At 37.7% G+C, this 25134-nt stretch overlaps 1 protein-coding gene across 3 annotated transcripts; it reads right to left on the reverse strand.

Moving 5' to 3' along the window:
- Positions 1-1501: 1501 nt before the first annotated feature.
- atp2b1b (ATPase plasma membrane Ca2+ transporting 1b) lies at positions 1502-24885 on the reverse strand. 3 transcript variants are annotated; one of them, XM_084397261.1, is made up of 21 exons: positions 24267-24885; positions 20412-20828; positions 15970-16167; positions 13601-13858; positions 12860-12985; positions 12514-12744; positions 12250-12282; positions 10355-10501; positions 10009-10223; positions 9673-9915; positions 8874-9115; positions 8044-8281; positions 7703-7882; positions 7536-7623; positions 7340-7446; positions 6194-6385; positions 5893-6106; positions 5601-5812; positions 5413-5520; positions 5040-5228; positions 1502-2281 (listed from the first exon to the last, which is right to left on the reverse strand). In XM_084397261.1, the coding sequence occupies exons 2-21, from the start codon at positions 20599-20601 to the stop codon at positions 1943-1945; spliced, it is 3750 nt and encodes a 1249-aa protein (XP_084253387.1). In that variant the 5' UTR covers positions 20602-20828; positions 24267-24885; the 3' UTR covers positions 1502-1942. The 3 variants fall into 3 exon arrangements, with proteins under 3 accessions (XP_084253387.1, XP_084253388.1, XP_084253389.1); XM_084397262.1 differs by lacking the exon at positions 24267-24885 and adding an exon at positions 21732-22055 and having other exon boundaries at positions 1612-2281; XM_084397263.1 differs by lacking the exon at positions 12250-12282 and having other exon boundaries at positions 1612-2281.
- Positions 24886-25134: the final 249 nt, after the last annotated feature.

The following is a 25134-nucleotide window of genomic DNA, read 5'->3' on the forward strand; positions in this document are numbered from 1 at the left end:
TTTTTTTTTTACTTGAATAACTTGAATAAGTCACAAACAAACATAATGCTTAAGAAATGAGTAGTTCATGTATATTTAAATATGAATATATGAAGCAATGACATTTCTAATTTAGTTTAATGCACATTAATGCTATTATATAAAGTCATAATGCTCATATAAATGTGAATGTGTATTCTACAACCAGGATCCAAATTAAAACCAATGATTAGGTTAAGCTAAATATGAATATTTTATTGGCAAAAACCATACACATACTTAAAGACTTCCAAATGTAAATTAAACCACAATAACCATTTACATTTACAAAATTATATTCCATAAACAGATGGAAAATATTCATTCCCAAAATGGGAATGAAACTACACTGAAATAACAAACCCACAAATTCTCTCCAATTCTTTCCTATTTGCTTGTACTACTCTTATATTGTTTACACTTCTGTAACAAATCCTAAACCACATTCCATATTCATGTCCCCACATATTACCATCACAATATTTCATACAACAGCATCTTGACTGAACCTCATAATTGTGTAATGTGCTTGAGCCCTCGTCTGTAGTTTAAGGAGGTGGAGTGGATCAAAGCTGATAAAAACACTTCAAACAGAAAATACACTGTTACATTTTAGCGTGGCCTCCCTGAACTACCACGTCCTTTCTTCATTTTTATTTGGTCAACTAAAGAAAGAAAGAATTTCATTCCCTTAATAACACCTTGGATGTGTCATTTTTTGTGAGTACAGTTACTTTTCACGAAATAAGTCTCAAAATCAACATCTTTAAAGGTAAGGTAGGCAATTTTTTTCACAAACACTTTTTGTTAACCTCTTTACATCCTGATAGCAATCAATAATAGAAGTGGTCTAAATATATATATTTTTTACATATATATGTGGAAGTCTCAGGACCAAAAAATTGGTCCGACTGCAATGATACAATGTCCTACTTGCCTGTCAACATATGTATTTACATACCTCCACGCACCTGCTTGCACGGACATCACACGTCATCAGCCTGCTCCGTAAGGCTATGCAGAGTTGTAGACAGGCAGCCACCTAGCGCCACAAACAACAGCAGCCGCCTTTTACAGTTCCTTCTGAACCAAAACAACGAGCTTGTGCTGCGTTCACGCCATCCCGTAACCGTAATTACAAGATGGCAACCCGTGACGTTCTACCCGGAGCTGTTTGATAAGTTTCTGTCATCAACAGTATCAGCACAGAAATGAATCTGCAGCAGTTAGGTGGTACAAGCGTTCATTATTATTGTAATGTTGTGTGCTTTGAGACACAAGTCTCTCGTCTCGTGACGCTTTGCAGACTCTGCTCTGGTTGTTTTGAAAAACACTCTGAAGGGAGGGTGGGATGTAATGCTTTCAAAGCTAGCTTGCTATTGCTAGCCTCTCCGAAATTGCCTACCCTACCTTTAACTGTCCTGCAGTACCCCTTAAAAAATGTTGAGGGATTGCATCTTTTCCCATTTAATTTTCATCTTCTAGCTTTCTAAAAATCAAAATCAAAACCTATTTAGAGGCAAACAGTGCACCTTCAAAAAGTGTTTGTGCTCACAATTAAACAGAGCAGCAAATACATGTGAATCTTTTTTTCATCCAAAATAAGAAAGTGTCCAAAAACGTCTCAAAATGGTTTAACTATATGAACAGCCAATACATCATTTATCAAAATTTATAAGTGAACAAAATATAAAAGGGAAAGAATTTGAACAATTGAGCAACACTTCATTCCCAAACCGTACACTTTCCATGTGTGCAGGTAAATAAAAAAAAAGAACGAAACAACCCCCCTATGAAATTAAAAACAAAACAAAAAAAACAAGTTTTGCTACTTTTCCAGTTCACTATCAGAGGCCCAGAAGCCCTGACCTTGTCCTTAATGTGCCCTCGGTTGTTGGCGTGGTCTGACGTAGGTGGTACTGGATTAGAGAGAGGTCTCCAGGCTGTGAAGGGGGCTTCCAGGAGTTGGAGGAAGGACAGTTTTTGCTAGATCTTTGTTGTGATGGTAGCCCCTGTTGTCGGTTGCATTATTGTTCTGATTAGGGGAGGATAAAACTAGAGGCAGTGGGGAAGGAACCGTGTTGCGTTTTGTAGGTGCGTCCTCCTCAGGGTCGGTGTCATCGATGAGGGGGATGGATGGCTCTGAATCCTCGATACGGAACTCTGGGTGGCTCATGAAGTTGTGAATGGAGCTGCGAGACTCCGGCGTCTCCAGGCCGTCGTAAGGGGACATGGTGTCCCGGAAAGCATTAACCACACGGATCTGAAGAAAAAGCACCAAAACCCAATGGAAATCAGAGGTCAGTGAACTCAGAGAGCGAAACAACATAACCCTTCACCACCACCAACAACATCCCCAAGTGGACGTTTCTTTAACCAATGACACTTTTTGCACTGCAGATGTAAAATATCAATTTGATGTTTGAGGTGGGTACGATTTTTTTCATATTTTTGAAAGAAGTCTCTTATCCTCACCAAGGCTGCATTTATTTGATCAAAAATACAATAAAAAAATAACTGATTTCTTCTATTTTAAAATGCAATTTATTCCTGTGATGCAAAGCTGAATTTTCAGCATCATTACTCCAGTCTTCAGTGTCACATGATCATTCAGAAATCATTCTAATATGCTGATTTTGGTGTTCAATAATCATTTTTATTATAAGCTATTTTTTAAGGATTCTTTAATGAATAAAAAATCAATCAATTATTTGTCAACTAACCATATCAAACAGTACACATATATTAGAGAAGTATTATTTAAATTAAATTCCACTACAGTATAATTTATACCACACCTCAAAATTATGTATTGTTTTAATATTCTTCTGTGATGGATTACATTTTAAGTCTCAGGTGTCCCCAGAATGTGTCTGTGAAGTTTCAGCTCAAAATAGCCCACAGATAATTTACCATGTGGTAAATACCAATTTTAAGTGGAAGCAAAAATATTATGTTTTCGTGCATGTATCTTTAAATGCAAATGAGTTGCTGCTCCCCATCCAGAATAGCACTGTGCCTTTCCAGCTCGTGCCTTGGATACTCTGACAAAAACTAACAAAATAATAATATAATAATAATAATAATATAATAATATATAATAATATAATCTCACGCTTCGTCATCATGAAAGTTCACTATTTGCATGCGTTTTAAAGCCATATCAGTTTAAACCTTTGATATATAGTTTTCTGAGCGCACAGAAAGCTGGCTGTCAGACAGCAAGTCGCGTGAGTATTAAACGAATTCCTCTTTCGCGTCTTATTGCGCTTAAACTAACAAATACACACAAGGTTATGTCTGTTAACCTAAAAAGCAGTGAAAGAAATCGCATGTGCATATTAGAACTGTGTATTAAAGTGAAAGCAGCGTTATAAACAGTATTTACTGCTATATATGATGTTAATATGAATCAAACAACAAAAGAAAAACAGAAAATCACTCACTGCTCTTAAATGAATAACTTTAGTAGCTTTAATAAGAATATATTTCTTACTTGAATGCTGCTGTTAAATGCTCTGGCAAGGAGATAAACATGGCGGACTGTGTACAGCTCACTCAGGGAGCTAAGGAGCTAAGCTAATAGGGCAGATTCAGTGCCAGTTGTGGGCGGGGCCTGTTCCAATGTGAAGTCACATTGGAGTACATTCCTGGGGTGCGTTTCTCAAAAGCATCGTTAGCCAACTATGTTCGCAAGTTCCGTCGTTATCAGCATAGTTCAACGAGTCAGTGTTTCCCGGAAACCATCGTTCTAAGGAACATTCGCAAACAGCATTGCAAAGTTATGTAGTTGAAACGACAGCCCTCGACCTGTGGTTAAAAGCATAGTTTCTAGTTTGCATGACGTGGACTTAATAAATCCTTATTTTGAGCAAAATAAGCAAGCTGACATTCAGTACAACCTGTGTCTTTTATTTAGAATACATAAAAATGTAATTTACGTCTTTTAGTTTGTCAAGAGATTTAAAGCACCGTTTTTGAAGAGTGCGCATGTGCGAATGTGATCTACTATGTAAGAACGAGCCTATGATTGAATCTGTAAATAAAGCAAAATAACTGAGAAAAATTTGAAATAGTCCTCAGATGCCATGTCTGTAATTTATAGCAAAACATCTAACGTTAATTCGATCTCAAACAGATCAATTAAAAGAAGTTATTACTCCTCCACGTGCGTGACATCATAAACCAACGTGGTTGAACGACCACTTTGCGACAATACGGTTTCGGGAAACAGTCGTGACTAGCTAGTTGATTTCTTCAACGATGCATCGCACTATGGTAGTTAAGCAGCGAGTTACGTCGTCGTTCCAGAAACGCACCCCAGAACGGCTCATTTTGAGACACTGTTTCAGATTTATGGGAAAAATAACAAATGGAGTGGATTTTTACCACAAAATGGTGGTTGTGTACACACACTGCGGACACATAATTATGTTTAAAAAAAAATATAAAAGTGAATTTTGCATAATAGGTTAAACATTTTTGGAATAAAATAGAAAATTCCTTTGTCTTGCTAAGGCTAATTTCATAGCTAGCATTTTATTTATCTTAAATACACAAATATTTTCATATTTTATACATAATTTGTACACAATTACAGCTTGATTGGCAATGACAAACAATTAATATATTCTGCTCACGATCTCTCACTGACACTGTTGTGTTTGTCTGGTTGAAATTGTGAATTTTGTCATTTTTTTTATTTTTGAAAAAAGAATTTTCACAATATTTTTTTTCTCTTTTAGATTATATGTCTTTAACATGTAATGATTTTTATGATGGATTTTATATTTTAAGATATAAGATTAAGAACAAAATATATGCATAGAAGGCATCTGAAAAGTAGCAGAAAGTATCAGTTTTGTGACCTTTGTGAATATATGTGACCTTTATATATTAAAAATAATCTGTTAACTTTAATAAAAATGTAATACTGGGATGTAAAAGTGCCTGAAGTTGACGAAACATCCACATATTGATAAAAAAAAAAAAAAAAAAGGAGTGAAAAATTTATTCAGTACCTGTGTCTGAATTCTGTTGAGACCTCTACACCACAAAACCTGTCCCCTTCTCATCTCCATCTCAGCATGGTCGATTTCATCCATGTCTTCCATCTCCTCCAGCTCATCCTCAGAGATCTCCTCCTTCTGAGTGCCATGACCTGCTGTCATCAGGAACTTCAGGCGACTTGTGGGAATGGTGGTAACCAACTGTCAGAAGTCATAGGGGTTTTGGTGAGGAAAACAATACATTTCAACCAGTGCATCATGTCAAAGTTCAGCAGGAGTTGTTGTATAGTAATTGATTGGTTGTATTGTACATGTGTGGTTTCTTTAAGAAAAATTAAAACAAACAAAAAAGTCAGCAGGAGTTTAAATGCTCTAAAAGGCCTACCTGCCCCCAGAGAAGAGAGCCAAAACCGATGAAAACACACCACATCCACTGCTCAATAGAGAGACCTACACAGCTAAAAGGCTTCCCTCCAAACTGCACGATTACGATCTAAAAAACAAAACCATGTTGGAATTCAGAACAACTGTTGATAATTGATGCAGGCTTTTAGAGATTAAAATGCAACGTACCTGGATAACAAAGGTCCCGAATACGATGGTGCAGAAGATCATGTTTTTGAAGATGCCCTCAAAAACGTTTCTCTCACCGTGGATCTTTCGAGCGTTGATCTCGTTGAAGAGCTGCATCATCACGAAGGTGTTGAAGACGATGGTGTAGTGCTCTGAAGGAGGAGCGTGAAGAGGAGCGTTCCTTCCGCTGTCAATGTCGAAGATCTGCTCACCTATGAGAAAGGTAAAGTCAGAGATATATTAACCGGTTTACTCCGATTGGATGCTCTAAATATTTCGGGATGATGCTCACCGGCAAACAGCAGTGTGAAGATGATGGTTAGCTGATATACGGCATGTCCGAGGATGTTCTTCATCATGGTGCGGGAAATAAGGGGCTTGTTGCGGCCGTACGGTTTGCGCAAGAGTAAAGCCTCATTAGGAGGCTCCGTCGCTAGAGCTAGTGACGCAAACGTGTCCATGATTAAATTAACCCACAGCATCTGTACAGCTTTGAGAGGGGAGTCCTGTGTACAAAAAGCAAAAAAGTTTAAGGGAAAGAATGAAGTGGTACAAGATAGATAGACAGAAGAAAGAAGAAGCAGTACTCTGACCTGTGTAATACAGGCTCCAGTGAACGCCACAATGACAGCCACCACGTTAACGGTCAGCTGAAACTGGAGGAACTTGGAGATACTGTCATAGACGTTCCTCCCCCACATCACTGCCTTCACAATGCTGCTAAAGTTATCATCTGTCAGAATAATGTCTGATGCTTCTTTGGCCACATCTGTACCAGCAATGCCCTAAAAATGACACATCACTGTCAAAATGTATTCACTTGTCAAGTCAAGTCATCTTCATTTATATAGCGCTTTTAACAATGTAGATTGTTCCAAAGCAGCTTTACAGAGATAAACGTATGATTTAAGGTAACAGAGACTGTTTTGGCTTTATAGCGGTTATTTTCCAGCTAAAGTTAGATTTGATTGATTCGCTTCCGTCGCAACGATCATTTGTTATTAAATTAGGGGCCGCTAAGACGACACCATTCTCTCTACACAGACTTTAAACGCGAACCTGTGATAAACGCTGATGGCGTTCACATGCGCATTAAGAATTGGTTCTATAGTTATGTGCGTTTGAATATATGTGCGCAGGTTTGTAATTCCCTACAAACCAAGCCTAAACAAAGTACTGGTCTTTTTTAATAAATTTTGATACACAATTTTATTTTATTTTGTCACTTACTCAACATTCATTCCTTTTCCAACTAAGTAAGTTCATGCTATTTTTGCGATATTGCATTACAAATGAAAGTGACTTTGGTGCGAGCGGTTCTTCATGCATCGTTACACTATTGACAGTGGATAAGGACCGTTATTTGCACAAGAAATTTTAGTCTAATAGAATGTGATAATGTGACTGAATGTGATTTAATGTGACCACACATTAAGATAAAAAAAGATACAATTAAATTAAAATTAATTTATTATATTCATAACTAACTTCCCTAGTGATTATCCAGGGGAATTTTCATTTGTGCTTATTTCCCCATAAGTAAACATTTTAGTCTCTTGAACACATGGGATGAAACACTGCTTCATTTTCATTCAACATTCAGATTCAATTTTCAACATGGTTTGAAACATAGTGAGATTGTTTCTTTTTTCATTTGTCGTAACTTCAATTTTCATTTGAAAGTGTTAGATCTGTTACAGTGATGTGCTAGTCAGTTGTTTAAAACTGAAAAATCATACCATCGCAAATCCAACATCAGCTTTTTTTAGCGCAGGGCCATCGTTGGTTCCGTCTCCAGTGACAGCAACTACTTGTCTCTGCTCAACGACGGTGCTATCGATTATACCTTGAAGAAACAGCACAACATTTCAAATGCAGTCAGACTGTAATATGCACCACAAGTATTAGCAACAGTCCCGTTTTAAGATTGATTACCTTTGACCAATGTATGCTTATCAGTTGGAGAAGATCTTGCAAGTACGCGCAGTTTGGGCCAGACCTTGTCCAGGCGCTCCTGCTCAATCTGAAAAGACGATGAGGCCTTTAATATCAACCTTTTATTTGAATGAAAAATGATCAAGAACTTTTTTTGACCACCTCACCTCTCCCAGCTCATTGCGTATCCGCCTGTTAAACTCTTTGCCTTCAATGCACAAGAAGTCGTCACCGGTATGGATAATTCCACACTTGGTTGCGATAGCTCGAGCGGTGTTAATGTTGTCTCCTGTGACCATGCGCACAGTGATACCTGCTCTCTGGCACTTCTTAATAGCATCAGGGACCTGTGGAGATTATACCACCCAGGGTTTAGGTGTTAACAAACACATGCTGACTCACAGTAATGAGCACTTCAGCTCGTCCTTGCTTTGTTTTCACTATCAAATGCACATTTTCCATGTATGAAAGTGGATGGAAGAGGATTAAGGGTCATGTGAGCAATTACCTCTGGTCGAACAGGATCCTCAATGCCCACCACACAAATGCAGGTGAGACCAGTCAGGATATCTGCCTCATCATCCCAATCAGGCTCTCCATCTGAAACAGGGAAGTCCCTGTAGGCGAGGCAGATGGTCCTCAAGCCCTCAGAGGCCATGGGCTCAATCACCTTTTTCACCATGTCATCCCGGTCTATGGGCTTGAAGACTCTGGCATCGCCATTGCTTGACAGGACTTTACAGCACCTGGGGAAATATTAAAGATTATAACTTGTAAGTTAATGATACAAGTACGTAGTCTCGCATTCAAAGCAATTCGTATTACTAAGCTTTCATTTGTAACATTATCATTTTCATTTGTTTCATTGTAAATGTATTTACAGTCATTTTTGATCAATTTATTGCATTCTAGTTAAATACAAGTGTTGATTTCTTTCAAAAACATAGAAATATCTAAAAACAGGAATCAGCAATATCTGTAATTTTTCATAAGGGTGAAACATTTCCCCAAGCAGATCCAAGTTTTTTTTCCCATATTTGTTCCATATGAATGGTGCTTTGTGCATCTGTTGACAACAGACAATGGACCTTTTTTGCCAGTTAAATTTCACTAACATTTTGGTAATGTGACTGTGCCTTTAGTGTTTCCAAACTATTAAATGCTCCATCTCTTCCAGGAAAACTGGATCAAAAATAATGATGACTCACCCTGAACTATACAGAGTTTTGTCCACTCAAATGCTGTATTGAGAATGTTTCCCCACCCTAATAATACCATCAAGCAAGTAGCAAATAATCTCAAAATCATTCTCATCTGAAATATTAAATGCGTACTTACTTTTTCAGGAGGATTTCTGATGCTCCTTTGCTGAACATACGGTAACTTCCATCTGAATTTTTGAGGATGGTACTCATGGATTTCCTGACTGAGTTAAATGTGTATACTTTGTACAGTTTTTCCTCAGGATATTCACAGCGAATGGCTTGGTAATCTTTCCGTAAATCAGTGGTAAACCCTAGCAAGGCACATTCAGTTTTGTTCCCAACTTGTCGTGGCAGACCACCCTCTTTCTCAGCAGCCTAGACAGAAAAAAGGGATTTATAAAAATCATGAAACCAAGTCTAATCTAACAAAAGAGCTTAAATAATTTAAATGATGACAAAAAAAAGGTTTAACGTAGTGTGGTCCAAAAGTCTGAAACCACATTTATTTATCTTTAAATTAAAAATTAAAAAAAATTCTATAGGCATGAATTAGAAATAAAGGTTATGACATAAAATGAAGAAATTCATTAAATATAGTATAATATACATAAAATGAAGAAGACATTTTTATATAATATATTATACTATATTATATTTAATCTATTATACTAACTTGTGACACTGATTATTTTACAGAAGCTTGTGGAGTTCACGCAGCTCATGTGTTGGTGCCATTAAATCAAAATGGGGCATAATTAAAGTCACTCAAATTTCTATACTAAGTGATACTATCATTTGTAATGAAAAACATTTTCTCCTGTGGTCACATTTTTTAGAACCCACTGTATATTCAAAAGTATGTTGATGACAGTTGCTGGTCTTTGAGGACTCTCTCACACAAACACACATTCGTGCAAAATATTGTTTCTTACCATTATTTTTGAAGTATACGCACAGTTAACACTGATGCCCGTGACGAGCAGATTCATGATGTTGCCAGGAATCATATCAGGTTCTGGGACCTTCCTGTAGTGTCTGTCTCCAATATACACCTGAACCACTGTCATTCTGTTCATGGTAAGTGTGCCCGTTTTATCAGAGCAAATCGCAGTGGCGTTGCCCATCGTCTCGCAAGCGTCCAGATGTCTCACCAGGTTGTTGTCCTTCATCATTTTCTACAGAGAATGAAATAGATGACTTTACTACAGTATGTACCTTTTGTATGAACAAGTTGGTCATTAAAGTTCTGCAAAACATGAACCACATACTTTTACAGAATAGGCCAATGAGATGGTGACGGCAAGGGGTAAACCCTCAGGCACGGCAACAACCAGCACAGTGACACCGATGATGAAGAACTTGACAAAGAACTGGATGTAGATGGGAGTGCATTCTTTGATCCACGGAAGCCCCTGGATCCAGAAAGTGTCCACCAAAAAGAACACGATAAGAATGATGACTGTGATGCCCGACATGAGGAGACCTGTCAAAAAAGAAGGAAAAAAAACACACACACATGCACATCACTTTGATGTTGTGAAACAAGGCAACACATATAAATTGGACCAAAAATAATCTTGCAAATTGGAAGAAATTTTTTAAATATTTTTGTACCTGCTTTCCCAATTTGTACAGCTAGTTTAGTAAGCTTCCCTTGAAGTACCGATTTCTCTTTCTTTGGTATCTTGGTTTTTTTCTGCTCTTCTTCTGTTCCATCATCACTGTTGAGGGGCTCCATCTCCACTGTGCCTCCATCCTTCTCTGAATGAGGCAGAAACCAAAAAGTTAAAGGTGCTCTAAGGCAGTGGTTCCCAATTCCAGTCCTCGTGACCCACTGCTCTGCACATTTTGTAGGTCTCTCTTATCTGACACACTCAGTTCAGTTCATGGAGTCTCTCCTAATGAGCTGATGATCTGGTTCAGGTGTGTTAAATAAGGGAGACATACAAAATGTGCAGAACAGTGGGTCACGAGGACTGGAATTGGGAACCACTGCTCTAAGGGATGTCACACGTTTTTTAGGCCAACATTTTTTTTGTCACATTCAGCAAAGATCTTCTCACTATCTGCTAGCTGCCTTTCCCCTGAACACACTGTAAAAAACACGGTCTCTGTAGACAGCCCAGACTCCACAAACGGCAACAAAAACAAACTGGCCCAGCCTGGACCACGAAACATAACAAACAGTGTTCCAGCCAATAACCAACAAGAATGATTTGGGGACGGGATGAGGAGGAGGGAGGGTCGAGCTAGCTTCCGTTTTGTTTGACAATACTTCGAACATCAACAAGAAGTGACGTCACCCAACATTGCTTAGAGCACCTTTAAGTTTAAAACTATGCAAGTGCATGTATCAAACTGTTACTGAACTAAAATGATTTGTCATGTAACCTAAAAATGTGTTTTTTAAAATAAAGAGGTGTCACTGAAGTCAAAATGACTGAACCCGAATACATTGCGCTACGAAATACAAAATATACGAAATCGCTTCATAATGTAACTGCATGTTAACTTTTTAGTGTTTATAAACTTTTCTATTTTAATATATTTAGGGCCCGAGCACCGATGGTGTGAAGAATTGCTCTGTATATTTTAAAATGTAATTTATACCTGTAATGCCAAAGCTGAATTTTCAGCATAATTATTCCAGTCTTCAATGTCACATGATCTTTCCGAAATAATTCTAATATGCCGATTTGTTGCTCAAGAAACATTTCTCATTACCAAAAACAGTTGTTCTGCTTAATGCTTCTGTGGAAACTGTGACACATTGTTTACTGTGGAGATCTACAGTTTGTGTCTGCCTGTATGTGTTTGTATGTGGACAAGAGGAAAAAGTAGAGCTGTAAGGCCAAAGGCGTTAATCTTCTTACTGCTAATCATATCAATCTTCTTACTGCAAAAGAGCAACTATTGACTGAACAATGTCAGTGACTGCTACTTCCTGTAACTAATTTTCCTGTAGTGGTTCTCAACTGGTTTTGCCATACAAAAGTGAAAATATCAAATGCGAGATTTTTCCCCCCAAACCAGGTCAGCGGAAATCCCGCCCTGTAGCCGATTCGAAATATTTCATTGGTCATGTCAATCACTGTACTGATTGCCTACTAAACCAAACACTGATCCCTAAACCTAGCCGTCACTGTAACCTTAACCAATGAAATTAGCTGCAGGGTGGGATTTACTTTGGGGGAATCACGCCAAACATTAAAATCTATTAATATTATCACTGCATAGGCTAGATTTATCCAAGTGGCAGATGAATTTGCACCAAAAAATACTGTCTCATTGGTTTGATTGATCAACAACCAAAGATATAGGAAGCAATGCCTGATTAAATGGTTAGTCACATTTTATAATTTGCATTTAGCAGTGTTTTTGTCAGAACATTTGTCAGAACCCATCAGAACAGACTTGCGGCACATTTATGTCACGGCCCACCAGCTGAAAACCACTGATCTAAAGGAAATGCTATGATCTACGATTACAGCATATGTGCTGATACACACCTTTCTTTTTATCTGTTGCATCTGGCTTTTTGTCTGTTGAAAAGTGACATGGATCAATCACATATTTGTGATATTTATAGATACAGACCATTTGGAGATGAAGTGAGATTTTAGTCATGTATGTTTAAAATGATGCATCTACACAGTTCCTGGGCAAAATTGCAAAAGAAATGCATTTCAAATTCTAAACTCGGTTAGAAAAGAATCGATACTTGAGGAATTATTTTGGAAATGCATTTCAGAAACTCATCTTGAGCAACGTACTTTTCTTTTTTTCTTTCTTCTCCTTCTTCTTCCTCTCTTTTTCTTTCTTTTTCTCCTCTTTCTCCCTCTTTTTCTCCTCCTTCTCCCTCTTTTTCCTCTCTTTCTCCTCATCGTCATCGTCATCATCATCATCATCTCCGCCTCCGAGCAGAGTGAAGATGATTCCCGTCTGAGAGTTCACCCCCACTGCAATGACCAGCATTTTTCCGGAGCCCTCCATCACATGCGTGCCTGAGCAAACAGGATAAAAATGGACATGTAAATAGGGATATGAGTCAAAACTGCATCAGTCTTGACCTTTTGAATTTTACGATTATTGTCACTTCAAGAAAAGCAAAGGAAAAACCTGAAAGAAGCATGGGGTCTTTGTCCAGAGTTTTTTTGACATGGTCTGACTCTCCAGTGAGGGAGCTCTCATCAATTTTCAGATCGTTGCCTTGGATTAGTACACCGTCAGCAGGAAGGAGGTCACCTGCAAGCACAAAGGACAGATGGTGTCGTCTGAGACACAATAGACAGATGTTTGCAAGCCAAAAGAGAGGTTTTAATCGAGCAAGACCGATGCAAACCAAAACGCAAGAACAAAAAACAGACTAATGCAAGAAACCTGTATTTTATTTTTAAAGGAATAAATAGTTCATCCAGAAAAGATGATTTTGTCATCCTCGTGTTGTTCCAAACCAGTATGCAGCTTGTTTCCCCTTCATACAGCTCTTTTCATTCAACGACAATTTAAAGAACCACAACACCAGTTCACATGACTCTACTGAAGTTATAGGTCTGTGTGAGAATCAAACTGAAATGTCATTTACTGCTAATATTGACTTCCCTTGAACCTTTCATCTAGCACTTTCACATGCAGAATAAAAAAATTTAAAAAGTGTCCTTTTTTTTTAGCTTGAGACAGATATGGTCACCATAATCTATCACTCTATGGCTAGAGCTGTTTACATATTCTTCAAAAATTCCATCTAACAGCATGTGAGTTTAAAGCAACACGAGGGTTGAGTAAATAATGAAATCTTGATTAAATATGTCAGACTATCTTAAAAACAGTTTTGAATCACAAGGGAGACCATAATTTTACCATATTTTACTTGTGCGATGTCTCCAACCACAATCTCGGATACAGGAATCTGAATGACTTGACCGCCTCGAAGCACAGTAAACTTCTGTTCTTGTTCGATGCGGCTCTGCAGCCCTCGGAATTGTTTTTCTTTGCTCCAGTCGTTGAATGCCGTGACAAGAACCACACAAACGACGGACAAGAGGATGGCAGCACCCTCAATCCAGCCCGCATCTGCCTCACCCTCGTCCTCAGCTCCTCCAGCCGCCCTACCACAGTCTGCACCAATGTGAAAGTAACTGTAAGAAATAGCTACAATGGCAACTTGTGTATATAAGTCTTAGATTATAAGACTATATATATGTTAAATGCACACTACCTTTCAAAAGTTTGCAAGATTTTTTCTTTTATTCAGCAATTAAATTCAGTTGTGACAGTTCAGCAGTGACTTTTATAATGTTACAAAAGATTTCTAGTTCAAATAAATGCTGTTTCTCTTTTACTTTCTATTCATCAAAAATGTATCACTGTTTCCACAAAAATATTAAAGGTGAACTAAGTAACTTTTTTTACCTTAACTGAACAGCTTCGGAGTCATTGGAATGGTTATATTACTTATTTCGGGTTGAATGGTGGTCGTTTCGCACCCCCCTGGTGCCCGTGAGCGGAAAATACGCACTTGCAACTTTGGGGCGGGCGGGCCGCCGGCCGCCGCGTCAGGAAGTCTCGTGTGATATAAGGTCTCGCGATGTAAACAATTGCTTTACGGCCAAAAGAAATCTGCTAAAATGCCGTCATTATTGCGCTCCCTCACGCTGTTCAAACCCGAATGAAGAAGACGTTTTAAAGAATGTCCCATCTGCTTTGATGTCGTTGATCTACTAGCCTCTGGTGTCTGAGAATAGCCAACGAGTTTTTACAACAGTGTTGTCAAATATCTATTCCGAAGCTGTGGGGGGAGCTCTAGAGAGAAACCTGCGAGCAAAAAGCGAGAATACAGCGAAGAAATCCCGAAGTTACTGAATGCAGCTTTAAGCAGCACAACTGTTTTTTATCATTGATAATAATAAAGCAATTCAGCATATCAGAATGATTTCTGAAGGATCATGTGACACTGAAGACTAGAGCAATAATGCTGCAAATTCAGCTTTGGATCACAGGAATTAATTAAAATAGAAAACAGCTATGTTAAATTGTAATAATATTTCACAATATTACAGTTTTTACTGTATTTTTTATCCAACAAATGCAGATGATTAGTGTATATAAGTCTGAAGTGTTAATTTAGGAGAATTTCAGGTACTTTAGTTGCACGTGCAGCATAAGCAGGGTCCAAATTTAACATTGAGAGACTGACTCATCTTGAATATGATGCTGCAACTGACCCATTGACTTGTGTCACAAACATGCAAGAAAATAATTTATATTAACCCATGTTTTTACAAATAAAAATAATACAACATACTTGGGGCCAGCGCAAACCGTCTTTTGGCATTAAAAAACTACTGTCTGGATTTACTAAATACCCGCAGTGAAAAATCAGCGATGAAATGGCATGGACAGAGTAATTTTTACGCCTAACCTTATTGCATATGCATTTGCAGGACTTTCCTTTTCATCCGCAATATTTATGGGAGGAGCGTATTTAAATGAATCATGCAACATGATTTACTAAGGTTTGTGGTAATCAATTCACTGGTATTTGCACAATTATTTAACGCCACAAAAAAGCATGTCTTAACCCATTCTTTGCCTGTGTTGTCAGTAGATCACACACACCCGATTATCATCAGCTCTGTTTGTTTGCGACCTTATGCGAATTTGTCTGTGTCAATAAATAGCATGCAGAACTTTCCACTCCCATTGGTGCTTTTACAGGATTGCAGTCTCACGTTAATCTGGCCCATGGAAGGCAATTTCATAGATGGCAAAATGTCAGTTTTGCATCTTGTTTATAAGTAAAGGATGCCCTGCTGAAAATCCGGCATTGCTGTTAATCAATAAAAGGTGTGTTTTGCATGATGGTACCAGAATGGGAAACGGTAATGGGGGTGGACTAGCTACACCAGCTCAGTTTTGATTGAGAACAGCATGACTATTTTGGTTCACTAGCTATATCAGCACTATGGAATTTATGGAATTTATGCTGGATTTTTCAGCAGGGTATGCAGGACTTTACTGCTAAATGCAGAACAGGGCTCAGATAAAAATATTTCTTTAAATATTTTTTGCTAAAACCAGAAGCCCTGGGTGAGCTGAATGCATAATAGCACTACGTCACCTTCAGGCCATGTTACAATTTCAAATTCATTGTTATTCCAGAGTACCACTGAGCAGGAGATACAGAGGCATATTACTCATTGCAAGCTTAAAAGCCCAACGATACTCACATTCTCTCTCGCCATCAGGAGGTTTATAGAAGGAAAGGCCTAAGGATATTATGGCTGCAACTTCCAAAATAATTAGAGTCACATCCTGCAATGCTTCCCACACCAACTGAAGGAATGTTTTGGGCTTTTTAGGTGGTATAAAATTCTTTCCAAATTCTTCTTTTCTTCTTGCAATGTCATCAGAATTACCACTTAATCCTAGACAAAGAGAAAGAGCAGGGTAAAATTACTTATGCATTACTATTACAGAAAACATTAAGGTATAGATAATAAAAATGTAGTGCAATAAAACTGGATTTTCAGGGCAAATAACCACAACAAATATTGTATTTATAATATTGTATTGAAACAATTTATTTTATCTAACAAGGTTATGGTTCTGATTGTAAAAAATTATAACGCCATTACAGTCAAAGAGGATTTTCTAATTGCATAATTTAACACCCCTACATTGATAATAGATGAAGAGATTTCTGAAAGGTTTCTTAGTAAGATAATGTTTGAATTAGATTTGAATTTTAGATGACCTAAACATCTTTAAATCACACCCATCTATGGCTACATTCACACTGTCAGTCCAAATCTGATTTTTGTGTATCCGATTGGATACTGATCTAAAATTATCGACTGTCCACATTGTGTAAGCAACTGTTCAGATCCGAATTTTGTCCTATGCCACTCTTTCATTTTCCGGAATATCGGCATCGGTTTCTATGGCAATGGCCTTGTCCTAAATGGCACACTTCATATGCACTTTCGGTCTTATGGACTTACAATGGCTGCCGCGTGTATGTGCACATGTCCATTAAGTCAATGAGAACATAGGGTGTCCCATTTGTCATTTTAGGTTTCAAAAGAGTGCGAGCGCCCCCTTTGCGGTTGATAGGCACCCTTGATGCGCACTTTTGCAGAGACTCGTAAGAAGACTGCGAGTGTTTAAGGTGCCATTTGGGACAGGGCCAATGATGTTGCGTTGGTAGGTATACGCCAAAACACAACAACAACCGCAACATGGAGGGGTTTGCAATACAAATGTTGTCTTATTTACAAAATGACAATGTGTAGACGCCACGCTGGACTACTGTGTCTTATGAGGCAGTGGGAGAAACGTACAAGGCTGGTATGCGTGGCTTTATTCCAAAAATTGTATGTGGACTGACAGTCTGAATGAGGCTGAGGTTAATATGTACTGAGTTTGCAATTGTAAATCATTTTGTAAAATGACAGTGACAGATGGATCAAGTTGAGTGAACAAGTCAATCCTCAAACTTGGACTTATTCTAGTTCTATTTTACAATGCTTGAGAAATTGAATTGGATTTGGAGAGGGTTTATATTTTGTGCTGTTTTTCATTTTAAACATAATGGATTCCAAAACATATCAAGCCAACCCCTGCGCAAACAAGAGCACAGCCTGAACACTAACACAGTGTAATCCCTCTCTTCCCGCCCTTGCTCAATTGCAAAACGCTAGTCCGCTGTCCCCACAAAGGTTTACCCACTGTTGGCAAGGGCAAAAATGAATGTAAACCCCATGCAGCAGAGCAGCGGCCAGTGAGATTAGCGTGAAGCGGTGCAATGAAGAGCCTGCCTCGGTTTGAGGTGAGTGGGATTACATGAGGTAAACTGATCTGGTCCCACCTGTCACACTACAACTGTCTGTTATGGCTCATGACAGAGCTAAATATGTCAGCACAGAGCAGTAAGCCAGTGCAAATCGAACCAGATAATATAGATGGATGACAAGATAAATTGGACTTAATGCACCAATAATCAAGATCAGATTGTTACAAGAGAGTCTTCAAAACAGATAGACCGTGTATTTATAATGCACATAAAAATCTTAAATGAAAGAATCACAAGAGTAGTTGTAAACATATTTCGCTGGAATTATCAAGGGAAACATAAGCTTATCATGGTGTAAGACAAATGATTGGAGTTGAGTTTGTTGAAATATTATGTAGATGGATTTGTCTAAACTAGAAGCACAGAAGGAGATGAATAAAAAGGTGAAATGTGCAAACTGGAAAGGGACTGAAAAATCTGAGACGACATGGTCACTTTGATAACCATGACGATTAAGTGACAAATGCCAGATGCCACTAGCTAAGCAAGAAAGGCAATCATTTCCAGTGGTTAAACATATTTTAACTGACTGACACATAATAACTGAGATTTAACTACAAGTGTTGTAAGGCAGGTTAATTAAACTTTTTAAATATTGTTATTGATTATAGCTTTGATTCCTAACCAGGGGCACTTAGAAAGACACTTGGAAAAGCAGAAATAATGACTAAAATGTTAGGGTTGTCAATCATTTCAAATATCATTAACACTTTACAATAAGGTCCCATTAGTTCATGTTTGTTTATACATAAACTAACATAAAATAACAATGAGCAAAAAATACAAATGTTAATTGTCCATTAAAAAAATATTAACAACAGATACAACTTTTGATTTTAATAATTTATTATTAAATGCTGAATTTTACATTAACTAAATAATAAATGCTACAAATATTTTATACTGCAAGTTACTGTACAAATTAAACATTGTAAAGTTTTACCAAAATAATGACTATTATCGTGATTTTTTCATTTCCTTTTCTATGTAATGAAAATTATGTATGTTATGCATTGTACATGTTTTATAAATTTGTATTGATCACACTGTTTTTTATTTAAAAGTGACTTCAATGGTAATGCAAAATGACATAGGCCACTGTAAGACATGAGTTAAAGGGTTAGTTCACCTAAAAATGAAAATTATGTCATTAATGACTCACCCTCATGTCGTTCCAAGCCCGTAAGACCTTCGTTCATCTTCGGAACACAGTTTAAGATATTTTAGATTTAGTCCGAGAGCTTTCTGTCCCTCCATTGAAAATGTATGTACGGTATACTGTCCATGTCCAGAAAGGTAATAAAGACATCATCAAAGTAGTCCATGTGACTACAGTGGCTCAATCTTAAGTTTATCAAGCGACGAGAATACTTTTCGAGTGAGTTCACGTAGTGTAATAGCGTAGCGCTTCTGTGTTGTACGTCACACGCATCACACACATGACCAGCGTCGGCCAATAGTGAGCCTACGTGTGACGTACAACACAGAAGCGCTGCGCTATTACACTACGTGAACTCACTCGAGGCCCAGAGAGAAGGAAATGAATAGTGGAATAAAGTCGTTATTTTTGTTTACTTTTTGCGCACAAAAAGTATTCTCGTCGCTTGATAAACTTAAGATTGAGCCACTGTAGTCACATGGACTACTTTGATGATGTCTTTATTACCTTTCTGGACATGGACAGTATACCGTACATACATTTTCAATGGAGGGACAGAAAGGTCTCGGACTAAATCTAAAATATCTTAAACTGTGTTCCGAAGATGAACGAAGGTCTTACGGGCTTGGAACGACATGAGGGTGAGTCATTAATGACATCATTTTCATTTTTGGGTGAACTAACCCTTTAAGGCCCGTTCACACCAAGAACAATAACTATAGCGATAACTATATTAGCGTTCACACTAATGCATGATATCATTCTGTTTATTCTCAGTTTTGTCGTCTGCTGTTTTGAATGCTCACGCTCTTTAAAGCAGGATGGATTCTGATTGGCTGTCAATGTTTTTATCTTTCATCAGCTGAAAAAAAAAATCCTTCCTAATATGGTCAAAAATAGGCTGCATAAACTAAAGTGATCACCTGGAGCATGCAGATGAACTATGAACCTCATTATGGGCTCCATCGTCCACAGGAGATGCTGAGAGAGTCTTAAAAGCTAATATATTGTCCTTGATCAAAGCTGTATGGTCCTTGATGAAAGCTACAATTCTACGCACACAAGCAAATGGAAAAAGAAACGTCTAATTGCTAATTAGTTATTTAACTGACGCATTTATCCAAAGTGATTACAGTACACTTGTAACAGAGACAATCTTCCTGTTGGGGCCTGAGGTTAAATGCCTTGCTCAAGAGCGAAATGGTGAGAGGTCATGGATCAGATTCAACCTTTGCTCAGCTCAGATCTATAGTATAACCACCAGACTAAATCAGCCTCAGCGTCACTAAACTATTTGGTTTAATAAGACCTGTGGCTCAGCAGAGCTGAAAGTGATGTTTTTTCTAGGTATGCATGATATATCGGTACCATATCGGTAACCGGACGATATTAGAGATTTTGTACATTTATCGGATCAGTTGATATTGGATTTAATTGTGCATGCTTATTTCCTATGCACTGTAATACAAATATAAAAAGATCAATAAGTCATGGCAACAGTTTTTCCATTACTTTAATTTATCAAAATAATTTGACCAATTTCAACTTTACAAGATTCATCTAGGCAATATTTAAAAAAATGATTAAACAGCTAATTTGACTCCAACAGTAAATCTGACAGTTTTTCAGGTTAACCAAATATAAAGTTAAATATTTACCCTCTGTTGGTGATGATTTTAACCTGGAGCAGATTCCTTGAACATCTCCAAAGCACTCCTGAATCTTTTGTAATCCATCAGTCCCTCTGAATTCCATGAGAGAGCGTAGCTCTTTGAGTGTACAGCCAAACTCTCCATCATGATTGGCCTCTGCCCTGTACTTCGACCCACGGAATGAGTTTCTGGCCATGGTCCCGAAGAAGCGCACCAAAAAACTGAGGAGAAGTGGCTTCCCCTTGGGCAAGCGGTGACAATATCCAGACTTATTTCCTCAGGGATGCAAAAAGCGACTCTTTTGATGACAAACCAGGTGTAATTCGAATGCCATTTCTACTTGATTTTCTGGTGTATCTTCTCTCATCTTTGTTTGATTGGGGTCACTGAAGGTCAAATCATCAGGTGTGCACCAAGTTACATCTGAAACAAAACCAGAAAGCAAGTTCATTACATGCTCTATCATTCCAATGTCAGCTTTTATGAACATTTAGCTCTTGAAGCCAAATAAAATGTGATTATTCGTGTCCTGTCACAGCTGCCAGATCCAGTGATACCACTGTCAATCAATAAAGGAAGTCACATCAAACCATGTGTCACTGTGATGTTGATAGGTATACAAAGTGACATTAGGCTTTTGTAATGACCCTTCAGTGGAAAGATCCGTTACGTCTGCTTTAAGAGCGGAAATGCTAAAACTAGTCCTGTTACATAAAACTGGCATCTCGTCTAGAAGAGACCTGCCAAAAACAATAGACGTGACTCAAAAGTTCTGTTCAAAATACAGAGAGTGGGAAATAAAGTTTTAGAGGATATAACTGAATGAACAGATCAAACCAGTGTTATTTCAGTCTTATTTATACTATTCATTAACATTTTGCAAATAGTTTACTTAACAATATTAACTCTGGATTGAACAAACAAACAAATGAACAAACAATTTTCACTGCAAATCAGCAATAAAGTCCGGCATTATTGTAATTGTAAATTATGTTAGGATTTAAAGGCTGTTTGGTGTGACATCTAAAGTCCTCTCAAAGGTCATAGACAACACAATATGTTCTGGGTATCTTGAACAAATGTGCAGTTTCAAGCACCTCATATTTCTTCAGACATTAAATGCTTGTTCGCAATACTACTGGAGTTTAATCAGTGTCAAATAAGTCTTTATTCCCAATTAGAGAAGAAAACAACAAAATCCAACCTTGACATGCCAATCAAACGACCAAAATCATTATTTTACAGAAGCGCTAAACTAAAACCCACCGTGACAGTCGGCATACTTCAATTCATTATCATTAAACAGACGGAAAAGTATATACTCACAGATTTGTTTCCATTCCTGCAACGAGACAAATGCAGCACCTTGACCAGCACAGTCAGAAGGTGCTGATTTCAGAGACTGTGTGACTCGCTGTCAAGTACAATTACCCCAAACAACACAACAGTCCGTATTACGAATCGACATGCCAAAAATTATCCTTTACTTCAAATTATTTGACCTTCAGTTTACAGTCTTGAAGAGCACAGTCTCCATTAGAGAAAATGGCTTGCTGAATGATTATCTTAGGAAAGCTTCTTGCTTAATCTAATTAGACAATCCGTGGCAGTAGTGAGACACACAGCCAGGGCTTCTGTATGGAAGAGTATGCGCTGTTGAACACAGACAAACACATTTACTCATTCCTAGATAGTACCCTCAGTTCATTCAGACTTCTGAGGGAGCCAGACAGAGCCCGGGGCCCAAGAGTTGCTCTTCGGTATTTAAAAAAAAAAAAAGAAGAAGCTTTTATTTGGTACATTTATTTGAATCACAAATAAACTTGTACCAGTAAAAGGGGAATTTTATAAAGAACAATATGTCACTATTTGAGGTTTTATACACAATAATTGTATGTGAGATCCAAACTGGTATTGTAAGATTATAAAATCTGACTTTTATAAAGAATGTCCACACACAGCTGCACCTTTTTCAATGTGTCAAACCAAAATCCATATTTATCCATGCTGTGAATGAGAGGTGTGAGTCACTTGCATCATGCTCTGGAAGTCAGATATGGAATAGTGAGAAGTGTTAATGAATGAGCATTTGACAGGAATATCTTGTTATTTTACAGGACAGTATTGTATATTTTTGCTGTATGACATCAAATATCAAATGACTTTTACATAACTCTTATCACAATACACTTTGTATAGAGAGGCACAATGTCTATAGTCTATGTTGGCATTGGTTCTTCCATATTTAGGGCTATGGCAGAAACAAGAATAACTAGTGTTTTAAAACGGCATAAAAAGCCTTTAAGCATTAAGGGATTTTTATTTGATGTATGTCGCACACCCCAGGTTGTCTTTTGCCACCCTTTGCAAAGCCAGTTAATAGTTAGCTATCTTTAAGAACTTTTAAACCAAAATACTTACGGGTTTTGAGTGACAAATGTGTAAACCCATAATAAAAAGATAAATAGTGGTATGTACGTTTCGTTGACATGGGGAAACCTCTCGAGCAGATAACTGTTGCTATGGTTATCACCATCTGTTCGCTAGTGTCTGTGTATATTAACTTTGTGGTTACTTCAACAACAACAACAAAAAAAACGTTTTTGAGACCCCATCAACATTTTGGGTTACACTTTATTTGGTAACACTTTTTTTTACAGTGTCCTTGTTACATATGTTACATGTATTTACCATAATAATAATAACAGTAAATTATGCATAATTACATGCAACTACTAACCCCTTAACCAAATCCTAATCCTACCCTAACCCTATAGTAAGTACATGTAGTTGCTTAATATTACTCAGTACTTAAATAGGCCTACATAATTACACTGTAACAATGACAACTTACAATAAAGTGTAACCCTTTATTTTAAGATGACGTAGTTACATTGTAATTACTCAAATAAGTACTGAAAAATAAAAATGTACTTACTAGAGTTACGGTTAGGGTTTGGTTTAGGGTTAGTTACTTGTAATTATGCATAATTTACTGTTATTGCTATAGTAAGTAGCCTACATGTGGTAACGTTTAACTACGTCACCTTAAAATAAAGTGTTAACATTACCACAATTTGTTTTGACTACTGCCCACAATTTGCTCCCTCACTGAACAGGATAAAATGTTAATATTATGACATTCATCACCATAAAATTATAAACATATTCTACTATTGGTCTATTTTATCAACATAAAATTATAAACTTGAAATGACCAACAGACAAATCAAACCTAAAGCTCATGGCCCCCAAAGCAGAAAGCATGATGCAGGCAGTTATGATTATGAAGTCATTGTGCCATGCAAAATCCTCCTGGCGACACAAACAGCATTGCGCGCAGTAATGGGCCCATAAAGGATCCCTGTGTTGCAAGCGCTTTATGAGTATGAAGTTAGGCTACAACAAGGAAGACTAAACGAGTCTCTCAATCACAGTTCTCGTTTACGAACGATTCGACTGACACACGCGAACTTTATCAGAAAAAGGACTTAGTATCTAAAAAATGTAATACTGCTTAACATAAGATTCATCTGAGAGAAAAAAAAACACCATTATTTTTTTTCTTCGTTGCATAGCCTAAGTCTGGTGGAATATTTAGAAAGGGGCGGAACAGTAATGAATTTTCATAAAGAATCATATTTTGCTGTCAGAAAGTATAAAGCAGAACATAAGGAGGAAATCCCAAAAGGCGTTCAAAAACGACGCGATTTCCACAAGATAAATGTTAGAATAACTTCAAGTAGCCCATGTTTCCGCTATTAAACCGAATCTGTTATCACTTGCCATTTGATAAAAAATATTATATTTATATACCGTATAATAATGCATTTTTATTGCATACATGGGTAGGTTACTCACTTTGAACCGGTGCGCGTCAGTTCCACTTGGCATCAGTAGTCTCGCGCAGTGGATCTACAACTCGATCCGTAACGACCCGCCCACCGCGCTGGAGTCTGTGGAAGATTTACGTCAGAGGCACGGCTCGGGATTTAACGCAGACTCCCATTGGCCAGCGCTTGTCCCAGGTACAGGTGTCATCCCATGTTGAAACAGCTGTCATCACCAGCAACCAGCACAGATAGGGAGATGTGATGGACAAGCTTGCCATGATAAACTTTATGTATTATTATTAGCAACAAGAGGAGGGCCATAGAACAGAATTATCTTATTGAAGGCTTTAGTTCCACTATCCAGCCACATAAGAGTGAATTGGTATTTTTTGTCTAAAGATTGAGAAGCTATTGAAGAATAGCCTAGCCTACTATTTATAAAATATATTTTTTTTCTTCTTGAAAATAGTTGGAATGTGCCGTCCCATATAGCCTAAGCCAAATAAGCATAGAAAAATCCCCTGTGATATTTATAATGCTAAATAGCCTCTTGGGATGTGTTTTTTTGTTTTGTTTGGAACGATGAAGCAAAAGCGCAGGCGATGCTCCTCGTACGCTGTCACGCGAGCGTTTAACTCCACGGCTCTGTCTCAGGGACGGTAGAGAGCATGACCTCGCTTAAACAGGATTAGCTATAAATAGTGCTGCCTATCCTCTACACTCGCGACGCGCGCTCCATCGCTAAACCCGCTGCACTGTAGCTCAGGTTTGATTGAGCATCCATCCCTACCTCCACCTTTGCTATGAGGTGGAGGCACAATCAACCCCTGGTAAAAAAAAAAGAAAGAAGGTTTTACCCCTGGTAAAAGAAAAAAAAGAGGTGTGGTTATTTGAAT

Source organism: Rutilus rutilus (assembly GCF_951802725.1).
Source record: "Rutilus rutilus genome assembly, chromosome: 23".
NCBI classification, from domain to species: Eukaryota; Metazoa; Chordata; class Actinopteri; order Cypriniformes; family Leuciscidae; genus Rutilus; species Rutilus rutilus.

Excerpts from the sequence above, each read along its gene's own strand:
- atp2b1b (XM_084397261.1), bottom strand. The coding sequence starts at position 20,601 with ATGGCCAGAAACTCATTCCGTGGGTCGAAGTACAGGGCAGAGGCCAAT. Across the intron at positions 16,168-20,411 it reads AAAATCATCACCAACAGAGG|GATTAAGTGGTAATTCTGAT; the intron begins GTAAATATTTAA and ends CTCTTTGTCTAG. Across the intron at positions 12,745-12,859 it reads AGACCCCATGCTTCTTTCAG|GCACGCATGTGATGGAGGGC; the intron begins GTTTTTCCTTTG and ends CTGTTTGCTCAG.